At 40.7% G+C, this 13,227-nt stretch overlaps 1 protein-coding gene across 6 annotated transcripts in view; it reads right to left on the bottom strand.

The window, feature by feature from the left end:
• Window positions 1-327: 327 nt before the first annotated feature.
• cdc7 (cell division cycle 7 homolog (S. cerevisiae)) overlaps window positions 328-13,227 on the bottom strand; it is a 116,353-nt gene continuing 103,453 nt past the window's right edge. For 5 of the 6 annotated variants that reach the window (XM_059983873.1, XM_059983875.1, XM_059983874.1 and 2 more), the window contains 2 exons: window positions 893-1,294; window positions 328-648 (listed from right to left, as the gene is read on the bottom strand). In XM_059983873.1, the coding sequence (XP_059839856.1) occupies window positions 569-648; window positions 893-1,294 (482 nt within the window). In that variant the 3' untranslated portion in view covers window positions 328-568. The remainder of the gene's footprint in view (window positions 649-892; window positions 1,295-13,227) is intronic. The other variant, XM_059983876.1, reaches the window with a different exon arrangement.

Here is a 13,227-nt window from a genome sequence, read left to right as displayed (position 1 = left end):
CATATAGTTTAATATTTTGGGAAATATGCATCTGAAATAAAATTATGAACAGTTTGGTAGCTAATTTCTCCTCAAATCTAAAGAGTACATAGTCTTTAAAAAGCTCATGTAACTATTAAAGCACATCTACCAAACACTTGATGGGTAACTATAATGATAATTGCCAACAATTCATAAATAAATGGGACTTATTTAGATTTGGTTCTACTGCCCAATCATTTGTTAGCAAAAACTTCAGCTAATTCTGCATCAACATCAATGCAACCTTCAGTATCAGTGTAACTAAGAAATTGTGACCAAGAAATGTGACAAACACCCATTTTTCAATAAACTATCATTTTATTGAAGATCATTGCTTTGAAGTAAGGATATAAACAGCAAATGGAAAACAAATCAAATGGCAAACAAGACATTGGTTACTGGTTACTGAGCATTTGGTATAAAGGGTGCAAATCATTCAGTTTTCAAATAAAATTTACACCCATTTTCTCATTAATTTAACTAATGACATGCATTTCACAGGAAGACTCACCCAAAAACTTCAACCTTTGTGTAGACACATAGACTCCTATTGACTTTTGAAGTAGTACCCTGCTATCAGTCCTTGTGTTCCCTTGCTTGGAGGGAAAACCATTTGGTATTGAAGATCTTGGGGAAAAAAATCAAAATTTTAAATAAAATCACTAAAGGCACGAATTTCATGCCTTTTAATAAAAAGATTCACTATCAAGTCAGAGCTGGTGACTGAAGAAAGAGACTAAAGAAACAGAAAAACCCGACCTAAAGAGGCTGGTTAGTTTTAGTTATAAATTCTGAATGTATTGTCCTACATTTCAGTGGTTAACCACAGACGCAATACAGATTGTTAAATATCCTAAAAACAGTTACATGCCTTCAAAGAATGGATGCTTCAAGGCTATTTCTGCAGTTATTCTGGTTGCTGGGTTCAAATCTAAAAGCTTATCTAGAAGGTCATAGGCCAGATCTGGAACTCCACACCAGTTCTTCATGTCTGATGATTTGGCTTTGCTTTTGAAATCAGAGTTCCATTGAATATCCTGTTTCACAGTTCTGGACTGGTTTGGAACCTCTTGTGTGCATGACAAGGAAGTACCTTCTGTTTCATCATTCTTGGCATCTGGAACTTGCACTGTGCCCAAGCTATATGTACAATCTACAGGCTCGCTCCTTTGATTTGACTTTCTTTTATTGGAGCAGTGCGTTCCTCGAAGCCTTTCGCACAAAGTCCTCAAATCCAGCTTCGGACATTCCTTGCTGCATGACACAGCCTTACCTGGAATTTAGAAATAAGATTTAAGATTAGCTTTATTTGTCACACGTATATCAAAACATGTATCAAATCAATTCAGCGAGGATTGTGCTAAGGTTTGCCACAAGTGTTGTCACGTTTCCACAGTAAGCATTTATCTTTGGAGTGTGGGAGGAGACCCATGTGATCACGGGAAAACATACAAACTCCTTACAGGCAGCAGTGGGAATCGAAGCCTGATCAGTGATTACTGGTGCTTTAGAATGATTGGGGTAACCGCTATGCTGCAGTGCCGCCACTAGATACGTTTCTAATCCTTTACAGTATATTTTCATTAAATAAGGAAAGCAAAACTTGAATTTTCTGATGCAAAAAAATAACATTTTGGATGAACTCCAACATTGAGGTATGACAGTACTATAGGTATGACTATCCTGAAGGAGACTTCATCCTCAGGGATCAGTCACTACATCCAAGTGAACTACTGCTGTGAAATTACATTCGGGGATGAAATGCAAACACTGACCAACATTGCAACCAAAAGTTTTACATTTTAATAAACATAGTAAGTAAATGGAAGGTGGAGAGAGAAATCCCAACACTAGCTCCAGGCCTTTTACAGCTCCCATCACATTTTTTCTATCATCTACTTTCCATAACAATCTCTAATCTATCTTAAAACATCTCTACCCAAATGATTCAAAACAGATTTTGTGTACTCTGAAATTTTTTTTTATGTAATTTTAGTTTTTTTTGTATCTGGATAAAACAGTATCAAAGGTTACTGGAGCTGTCAGTATTCCCCCCGCCCCCACCAGATATGAAAGAACAGGCTTCCTACTGGGAGCTGCAAGTATCTGCTAATGAAAAGTACAGGAATGGAGGGACGTAGCAAACGTTTTTTCTGTACTCCAAGTGGAATAGTTTGTACAGTTGTTCTCAAAAGCAACCAGTCCAATGGTACACATGGCCCAATGATTAAATGTGACATCATCCTCAGAAGTTTGCTGTGTACAAGGTGGTAGTTCTGTGTGATCTACACTCTGACTGCTCTTAGTGAAGACATTACCAAAGACAGCAGATTTTGGTTAATTGGGCAACTGATTTATCGTGGCAGGCACTTATTTGGAACACCTCTTAAAGAACAAAAACTAATTGAGAAAATTGCCAAGATTCCCTTAATTGATTTGGGACACTATATTGCTTAATTGGGACAGGAGACTGTGTCCGAGTAGATTATAACTGGCATCAGTCACACACACTTGTGTGGCCATTAAACACTATACCATGCTTAGAGTGAACAGTTTTAAAAATAACGTCAGTTTCACATATTTGTACAGGCAGTCCCCGAGTTACGAACGTCCGGCTTATGAACAACTCGTACTTACGAATGGAGGGAGGAGAATGCCCTCTGCCATTTTGAGTCAGATCATGACACCGTCCGCCATTTTAAGTGGTTGCCGTTAACACTGTGTTGAGAGTGTAACTTTGTATTTGGCTTAAATATTTCTTAGCAAGATTCACATTGACCCCCCCCCCCCTTTTCCAGTCAGCACCACCCCCACTTATCCCATTTAACCTGTCTCATGCAGGTGGACTTTAGGACCTGGGGCAGCAGAGGACCCTCGGCTGCTGCTGAATCTGCAGTTTTCTGTTCCGTTGACAGAAAACAATCGCAATTGAAAATGATCTGGAGTATTTTATGAAGGTAGACCATTACCTGCACCAGGTGGCTGCACTGACCTTGTTCATTGCGTACACTGGATGAATTCCTCCATTGATAACTACTCAGAACTAATACAGTTTTATAGTAGAGTAGAACTACTGAGTGTTCTAATTTGTTCTGCATTTCACTTAAATACGCAAGTTGTTACTCAGTTTGTTTTTTTCGATACCTTTTTAACTATTTCCATGAATCTCCAGCTAATTGAAACAGCCACTCATTCGCATCAAAATCTACTGGTCCTGATGTGCCTCAGTTAAACTGAATCCACGTATGTGCAAACTGCCAGCACACACTACTGGCAAAGACAATGGGAACTGTATCAGCAGACTGGGAAAAGAAACAATGCCACTATTTGCAATCCATTTTATAGCTTCTTTCCTGTGTGACTTCTTAGCTCTGTTTTCCTTCTGGCAAAGCAGAGCTCAGACTGAGGAGGACCGTACTGTTGAGAGGTGTAGAGAATTTTTCCTAAACCTTAATTCCACATCTTCCTCCTCTACTCACTTTACATGATTGTGTGGCTAAGAACAGTTCAAGTTTGCCAATGACACTACTACTGTCATAGGCTGAATCAAACATGGTAACAAATCAGTGGTGACTGAAAATCTGGCTGAGTGATGTCTTAACAACAACTGCTTACTCAGTGTCACCAAGACAAAAAGTTGATTATTATTTTAGGAAAAACCAAAGGTCCATAAGCCAGAGCTCAACGGAGGATCAGAGGTAGAGAGTCAGCAACTTTAAGTTCCTCGGTGTTATTATTTTGGAGGACCTTTCTTGGGCCCAGCACAAAATTGCAATTAGGAACAAAAGATGGTAGTGCCTCTACTTCCTTAGGAGTTTGCGTAGATTCAGCATGACATCTAAAACTCTATATATGTGTAGTGGAGAGTATATTGACTAGATGTATCACAGCCTGGTATGGAAACACCATAAAAAACCATCCCACAAAACGTAGTGGATATGGCCCAGTCTATCATGGGTAAATCACTCCCAACCATCCACACAACCACATGAAACGTTGTTGCAGGAAAACAGCATTTATCATCAGGGATCCCACTCGCCAGGGCATGCTCTCTTCTTGCTGCTGCCATCAGTAAGGTGGTACAGGAGCCTTGGGACTCACACCACCAGGTTCAGGAAGAGTTATTAAAAAATATTAGGCTCCTGAACCAAACGGGATACTTCATTTTCCCATCATTGGAATGTTCCCACAACCTATGGGCTCATTATATTCCAAGTGTGGTCTAACCAGGGCTTTATAGAGCTGTGACATCACCTCGCATCTGTTGAACTCAAACACAGTGAAAAACTGTGCTATCTAGTCAGGATGAAAGGTGAGAAGTTTAAAGGAAACATAAGAGGAAATTGTTTCACTCAGAGTTGTGAGAGTGCGGTATGAAATGCCAGCACAAGTGAGCACGCAAGCTTGATTTCAACGTTTAAGTGAAGTTTGGATAGGTACATGGATAGAAGGGATATGGAAGGCTATGGTGCAGGTCGATGGTAGAAGGCAGTTTAAATGGTTTTGGCATGGACTAGATGGGCCAAAGGGCATGTTTCTGTACTACTTCTCTATGACTCTATGACATCCAAACGTCAGATTCTGCCATGCAGAAGTACAATGAAGCAGTAAGAAGAAAACAGAATGCAGAATCTAACATAGTTAAAATGCACTGTGGGTAAACAAACGTGCACAGTCTAGGGTGGGCTCCAAGAAAATGATAACTTCAAATCTTATACATTCAAGGCATTTTGCTCGCAGCAGAAATTATTTAATACATTGCAAGCGCTGACATTTCTATTAATAATCTGGACCTTGCCAAGCAGGGCATTTTGACCTCCCAAGATTCTAGAGTCTTCTGAAAGGGACGGCACAGAGGAGCCAGTGATTCAACAAATATTTGAACTAAATTCCACAAGTTCCCTTATTTTGAAAGGGATATGTTTAATTCATTAGATTGCGTTGCTAAGCCAGGCCTCCAGATTTGATGTCTATCTGTTATTTTTGGAAGTCTTGTATCTTTGGAAGGATAAACTGTAACGGGGCACCTGGTGGTTTATGGAAATGTTATTTTCTTAGAGCCAACGTACAGAAACAGGCCATTGGGCCCAGTACATTCATGCTGTCCATCATGTACCCACTTGTACTATTCTAATTTCTGTGCTCTGGTGATTTAAGTGTTCAGCTAGCCTCAAAATGCACAGTGTTTGCTTGCCCGTCTTTATGTATAATTCTATTGTATTTCTTTATTTTCTTGTAAATACCTGTAAGGAAATGAATCTCAAGGTAGTAAAATAAATCTACTTTGACTTTCTCTTGCCACCTCTCTGGTGCTGAGCAATCATCCCTTCGCCCACTACGAGTTCCAGGCCCATCAAGATGTTGAAATCTTTGTCACTTCCTCTCTAGAACCATTGTCTTTCATCCATACTTTCTCTGGCACTACTCCCCATCTCTTTCGGTTACACTGATGAGTGCCTCAGTGTTCTGTACTACAGCCATATGGAACTCATTTATCAACACTCCCCACACGCTCCCTCCCAACAAATGGAAGCTGCTCCACCCACTGAGATCCTCTTGGAAACTGTTTGTTACTTCCACTATGAGACACAGCCTCCATTCTCTTGGAGAAATAATTGTTTAATCAGACCCCCACCTTACCTCTTAAATGTATGCATAGTACTCTTTGGCATCTTTGCAATGGGGGGGGGGAATGTTCTTTCCTATCTATTGCCTTCATAATACATATAATTAGTCAGGTGTCCCTCAACTATCCAGCCTCTCATCATAGTTCCTCTTCACCCTTTTTCCAGTACAATCACATCCTTCCTGTAGTGCAGCAATCCAAACTGAACACAGCACTTCGGTTTGGCTTAACCACCTTATTTTTAAGACTGTACCATAACCTCACTGTTCTTTATTCTATGTCCTGATTAATGAAGACAAATATCACCTACTCTTTAATCATCTTGCATACTTGAGCAGATTGTTTCAAGAATCCTTGGATTGGTCTACCAGGATACCAGTGTTCTTCAGAAGGGCACCACCATTTATTGTACATATATATCCTTGCCTTACGAGTCATAATAAAAATGCATCACCTAATATTCATCATGGTTAAATTGTACCTGCCAATGCTGTGCCCATCAATACTGCACTGTATTATGGGATTAGCCTCCTCACGATTAAAACCATGTTTTTTTCATGTCAGCTGACTTACTGGATTGTAAATGTAGGACTGTATATCCCACATTCATAATCCACATTATTCATCACTAACAAAGGGTAAAAGGTCTCAGTGGCAATTCCCAGGTATACCATTAGTTCCAATCACAAAAACAATCCTGTATTATTCAATACCACACCAATTTTGCACCACGATAAAGCAATGCCAACTCCGATGGATAGGTGATGTCATCTGGATGCTAAACTCGAGTACCACAAACTCCTTTACTCCCATATGAAGGAAGGTCAGTGAGTACCTGGTGTGAAAAGGAAACACTTCTAAGGTAACATCAAAAATCAGCCTGAAGAAACTCAACATTACATCTAAAAACTGGGAAGACATTGCACTTAATATATATACCTGAAGGAAATCTGTTCTACTCTACATGAGAGAGACCTCCACTGTGCCTCAGAGAATGAACAACAACTGCAAAAGGAGAAAATGAACAACTGAAAGACCTAATGACTAACCACAGCCATCACTTACTCTTTCCAAACTGCACTGGAGTTGACAACTCCTTACGGGATCGTACTCTACTCGAGTGATTGTGTTACTACTACTACTACTAACTTTCCAACTTTCTTTGGACCTCATTTGGCACTAGTCTCCCATGCAGGACATTGTCAAAGAACTTACTGAAGTCCATGTACAGTACTGTGCAAACTTGAACCACATCATCAAGTTCGCCGATGACACCACCGTAGTGGGTCTCATCAGCAAGAATGATGAGTCAGCTCACAGAGAGGAGGTGCAGCGGCTAACGGACTGGTGCAGATCCAACAACCTATCTCTAAATGTGAACAAAAGAGATGGTTGTTGACTTCAGGAGGGCACCGAGCGACCACTCCCCGCTGAACATCGACGGCTCCTCGTTAGAGGTCGTTAAGGGCACCAAATTTCTTGGTGTTCACCTGGCGGAGAATCTTACCTGTTCCTCAACACCAGCTCCATAGCAAAGAAAGCCCAGCAGCGTCCCCGAGGAAAGTCCATCTCCCACCCCCACCCCCCATCACATTCTACAGGGGTTGTATTGAGAGCATCCTGAGCAGCAGCATCACTGCCTGGTTTGGAAATTGCACCATCTCGGATCGCAAGACCCTGCAGCGGTTAGTGAGGTCAACTGAGAAGATCATCAGGGTCTCTCTTCACTACACACTGCATCTACAAAGCAAACAGCATTATGAGGGACCCCACTCACCTCTCATACAAACTCTTCTCCCTCCTGCCATCTGGGAAAAGGCACCGTAGCATTCCAGTCGGGCTCTCACGACCAGACTATGTAACAGTTTCTTCCCCCAAGCCATCAGACTCCTCAATATCCAGAGCCTGGACTGAAACTAACTTACTGACCTATTGTCTAGTTTATTATTTTTTGTCATGCTTGCACTGTTTTGTGCACTTTATGCAGTCCTGGGTAGGTCTGTAGTTTAGTGTAGTTTATTTCTGTTTTTTTTTACATAGTTCAGTCTAGTTATTGTATTGTTTCATGTAACATCGTGGTCCTGAAAGATGTTGTCTCATTTTCAATGTGTACTGTACCAGCAGTTATGGTCGAAATGACAATAAAAAGTGACGACTTGAAAAGTCTTTTGCACATACGTATATAGTTAGGGTGCCTAAGACTTTTGGAAAGTACTATATTTGCCAACATAGGGCAGAGAGTAAATTTGCAAATCTGGTGGGATCAAAGAATGTTGGGAACGGTGAGGGTGGAGCGCTGCAGGAGGGATGTGGGACACGTGACAGTGGGGGGGGGGGTTGCAGACGCACGAAGCCCTGAGATCTCAAGCAAGGTTATTTGATTCCAAACAATTGGCTTATTACAGAATGTAAAGATTATGAGAGAAAGCTGGCAGGGAACATAAAAACTGACTGTAAAGCTTTTATAGATATGTGAAAAGGAAAAGATTGGTCAAGACAAATGTAGGTCCTTTACAGTCAGAAACTGGTGAATTGATCATAGGGAACAAAGACATGGCAGATCAATTGAATAACTACTTTGGTTCTGTCTTCACTAAGGAGGACATAAATAATCTTCCGGAAATAGTAAGGGACCGTGGGTCTAGTGAAATGGAGGAACTGCGGGAAATACATGTTAGTAGGGAAGTGGTGTTAGGTAAATTGAAGGGATTAAAGGCAGATAAATCCCCAGGGCCAAATGGTTTGCATCCCAGAGTGCTTAAGGAAGTAGCCCAAGAAATAGTGGATGCAGTAGTGTTAATTTTTCAAAACTCCTTAGATTCTGGATTAGTTCCTGAGGATTGGAGGGTGGCTAATGTAACCCCACTTTTCAAAAAAGGAGGGAGAAAGAAACTGGGGAATTATAGACCGGTTAGTCTGACATTGGTGGTGGGGGAAAATGCTAGAGACGGTTATCAAAGATGTGATAACAGCACATTTGGAAAGAGGTGAAATCATCGGACAAAGTCAGCATGGATTTGTGAAAGGAAAATCATGTCTGACGAATCTTATAGAATTTTTTTGAAGATGTAACTAGTAGAGTGGATAAGGGAGAGCCAGTGGATGTGGTATATTTAGATTTTCAAAAGGCTTTTGACAAGGTCCCAATCAGGAGATTAGTGTGCAAACTTAAAGCACATGGTATTGGGGGTACGGTATTGATGTGGATTGAGAATTGGTTGACAGACAGGAAGCAAAGAGTGGGAGTAAACAGGACCTACTCAGAGCGGCAGGCAGTGACTAGTGGGGTACCGCAAGGCCCAGTGCTGGGGCCCCAGTTGTTTACAATATATATTAATGATTTAGACGAGGGAATTAAATGCAGCATCTCCAAGTTTGTGGACGACACGAAGCTGGGCGGCAGTGTTAGTTGTGAGGAGGATGCTAAGAGGATGCAAGGTGACTCGGATAGTTTAGGTGAGTGGGCAAATTCATGGCAGATGCAATTTAATGTGGATAAATGTGAGGTTATCCACTTTGGTTGCAAGAACAGGAAAACAGATTATTATCTGAACAGTGGCCGATTAGGAAAAGGGGAGATGCAATGAGACCTGGGTGTCATTGTACACCAGTCATTGAAGGTGGGCATGCAGGTACAGCAGGCGGTGAAAAAGGCAAATGGTATGTTGGCAATCATAGCAAAAGGATTTGAGTACAGGAGCAGGGAGGTTCTACTGCAGTTGTATAAGGCCTTGGTGAGACCACACCTAGAATATTGTGTGCAGTTTTGGTCCTCTAATCTGCGGAAAGATATTCTTGCCATAGAGGGAGTATAGAGAAGGTTCACCAGATTTGATTCCTGGGATGGCAGGACTTTCATATGAAGAAAGACTGGATCGATTAGGCTTATACTCACTGGAATTTAGAAGATTGGGGGGAATCTTATTGAAACGTATAAAATTCTAAAGGAATTGGACAGGCTAGATGCAGGAAGATTGTTTCCGATGTTGGGGAAGTCCAGAACGAGGGGTCACAGTTTAAGGATAAAGGGGAAGCCTTTTAGGACCGAGATGAGGAAAAACTTCTTCACACAGAGAGTGGTGAATCTGTGGAATTCTCTGCCACAGGAAACAGTTGAGGCTGGTTCATTGGCTATATTTAAGAGGAAGTTAGATATGGCCCTTGTGGCTAAAGGGATCAGGGGGTATGAAGAGAAAGTATAGGGTTCTGAGTTGGATGATCAGCCGAATGGCCTACTCCTGCACCTATTTTCAATGTTTCTAATGTCTCTCTGGTGCTTCCCACTCTCTCCCCTCTTCTTTCCCCTTTTCCTATCCATGATTCCCCCCCTTCCCACTCTCAGTCCACAATAGACCCATATCAGAATCTGGTTTATCACTCACATATGTCATGAAATTTGTATTTCTTTTTTGGCAGCAGTACTGAGGTCTACAGTACTATCCAAGTCTTAGGCATCCTAGCTATATATGTGCCTAAGACTTGCATAGTACTGTACACCCCATGACCACAATGACGTCATCAATACACTTAGCAACTTTTTCAAAATGTTCAATCATTCAAGTTGCTGTGACATGATCACTCCTCAACAAAGCCATGCATTAAAATTTTGACTAATTGCTGCTTCCCCAAGTGTAGATGATCTCCGAACCCTTACTTCTTTTCAAAAATGAAAATTATGAAGGACCCCACGCACCCCTCATACAAATTTTTCTCCCTCCTGCCATCTGGGAAAAGGCACCGTAGCATTCGGGCTCTCACGACCAGACTATGTAACAGTTTCTTCCCCCAAGCTATCAGACTCCTCAATATCCAGAACCACTGAGGAGATGTCAGGGGTAAGTTCTTTTTTAAACACATTGTGGTGAGTATGCGGAATGGGCTGCCAGTGGCAGTGGTGGAGGCGGAAACGACAGGGTCTTTTAAGAGACTCCTGGATGGCTACATAGAGCTTAGAAAAATAGAGGGATATGGGTAAAGCCCAGGTAGTTCTAAGGTAAGGACATGTTCAGCACAGCTTTGTGGGCCAAAGGGCCTGTATTGTGCTGTATGTTTTCTAAGTTTCTATGTTACCCAATCATCAGAATTGCTGTTGCTGCGTAATCTGTCCAAATGTCACACAAGCTCCACATTCCAATTTCTTTATGGCAATAAAAAATAATCTTGTGTCAGTCTGGCTCAACTGAAGGTCAGAAGTTGCAAGCTCAAAATTACTTTGGTAGGAGCCTAGATTTTTGCACTCACCAGATGAATGAAGGCTGACACTTCATGTTGTTGCAGCTACCTCTCAGATGAAATGTTAAACCTAGGTAGATCTGCTTTTGCAGGCAGAACCATTTCAAAGAAAGCAAGGCAGAGATCCCAACACACTGCCTCCCTCTGGTGCTTTGATCAAGATTACTAAAAATATATTGATCTGAAATTTCTGCAGAAAGCAATCAGTCCCACACAACTAATCATCTGTTTCAAGTCCACAATTTTTAATTGCACATTTAAGGTTGGAACTTTGGTGAAGTTCAGACACATGCTCATTCAAATTGTTCGATAGCCAATTCCATCTGCAAGCATGGCTTCAAAGGCTGCCAGAGGATTTCTGTGGCCTTGCTGAATAGGTCAGTACTATCCATCCCAAAAAAGTTCTTATATGGAAACCTCCTCCAGGGAAGAGCAGGTCAAGCAGGTAGTTGAACAGCAAGCTGCTCAAGGAAGCCCTGGCTCAATACTGAGACAATTATCAATTAGCGTTTGTGGAGTAAAACCACGTTAACCATATTTAAAATCTAATATATTGTTTTGAGGCGGCTTCGTGCACTCCGAGATCATTAGAAGCACTAGACATGCAAGTCTCACTTCCTTGTTGAATTCTTTGGTTTTATTAGTGACTATTTTGTATTTACTTCCTTTGGGTTTGTTCCTTGCTCACAAATGAAAACCTCTTCTGCATATGAATGTTATCACATTCTTCATAGTTAATAGGTCTCCACAGAGCACCAAAAATAACAGAACAGACCTGGATCAGTGCCTATTTCTTTATGGTCAGCACTTCTCTACAATGACACTCAAGCAAATCTTTCTGAAACTTTTCCACATCATTTGTTACAGAATATTATACACTGTACTCAGTGGGTGGACAATGTAATATATATAATGCCAGTTTAACTTTTCTGTTTGCAATTATATCTTCCTATTGCCAGCTTTCACCCAATAGGAACTGCATCAAATTATCTGAAATTCCTTTCACTTAGGCCATTACATCTGGCAATCTAAACACCCATAGGCAATGTGCTCCATGCACAGGCAGTGTCTTACAAATATATAATTAACAAAACATGTTTGTGCACCCACAAGGAACTGCATCAAAATGTACAAGTCATTTCAGAAAGGAATTATTACATTTGGCAATGAGAAAACCCATCATTATGACCTAAAAAGGGAGTGTGCTGATTTGATGACCAACCACTCCATGGAGCAATTTATTGAACTATATATGCCCATCTGCAAACAGACCCAATAAACAACCCATACTCATGCAATAACAATGTAATGTTTTAAAAACCCTGTACAGTTTCAAACTAAAGGCATACTTTCCATGAAAGAAACATTAACTTGTGTTCTTTGCATGTGGTAGTCTCAAGTGGATCAAATATGGAACAAATTTAGTCATTATCAAAATCTTCAGATGATACATAGACCTGATGCTAATATTTCCATCAAATGAACTCTAGTAAAAGGAGGCACACATTTGTTGTGTTCTAATAAACTACATACTATTTTCAATTTCAAAGTCAATTATGAAAGATTTCTCAGAACTACCCCCTCCACATCTATTATAAAGACTTCTAGCAACACATCTGGCCAGTTTACTTGATTAAATATTGTGTTTTTGTCAAAACTTTCCAGCTCAGGACTTTCTTCAGTTTTGAGACATCTATATTAACCTTTTCAATAATGCCAGGCAATTTTCAGAAAGCCAACATTATTTTTAATATAAAACCAGGTATTAATTTCCTAATCAAGTCCTGGAAGTTCAACTCTCCATGTTCTTCACTCTGGATCTTGCATAACTTCAGCTAAATATGATGGGAGGCGCTTGTCTATGTTGCTGTTAACATTTCTCCTGCAGCTGGCATAGTGAGATCATATCCACAGTGGATCTGCCTGCTCTAAAACCACATTGCACCTCCTCATAGATACGTTCAGCCAAAAAGACTCAGGCAAAGGCCTTTCCCACAAGGCTGAGGTAGTTGTTACTGTCACTGTGGTCACCCTTGTTCTTGTACATCAGAATCAGGTTGATTATCACTGGCATGTGTCATGAAATTTGTTAATAGCAGCAGTTCAATGCAATACATAATAGAGAAGAAAAAAAGAGTAAAAATAAATTAATAAATAAATTACAGAATATGTATATTGAATAGATTAAAAATCATGCAAAAACTGAAATAAATTAGATTTAAAAAGTGAGGCAGTGTTCACTGGGTTCAGTGTCCGTTTAGGAATCAATTGGCAGAGGTTACTGAATCGCTGAGTGTGTGCCTTCAGGCTTCTGTACCTCCTACCTGATGGTAACAATGAGAAAAGAG

This window comes from Hypanus sabinus, chromosome 11 (assembly GCF_030144855.1).
Source record: "Hypanus sabinus isolate sHypSab1 chromosome 11, sHypSab1.hap1, whole genome shotgun sequence".
Taxonomy (NCBI): Eukaryota; Metazoa; Chordata; class Chondrichthyes; order Myliobatiformes; family Dasyatidae; genus Hypanus; species Hypanus sabinus.
The sequence above is the reverse complement of the archived record's forward strand: the minus strand, read 5'-3'. Positions and strand labels throughout refer to the sequence as shown.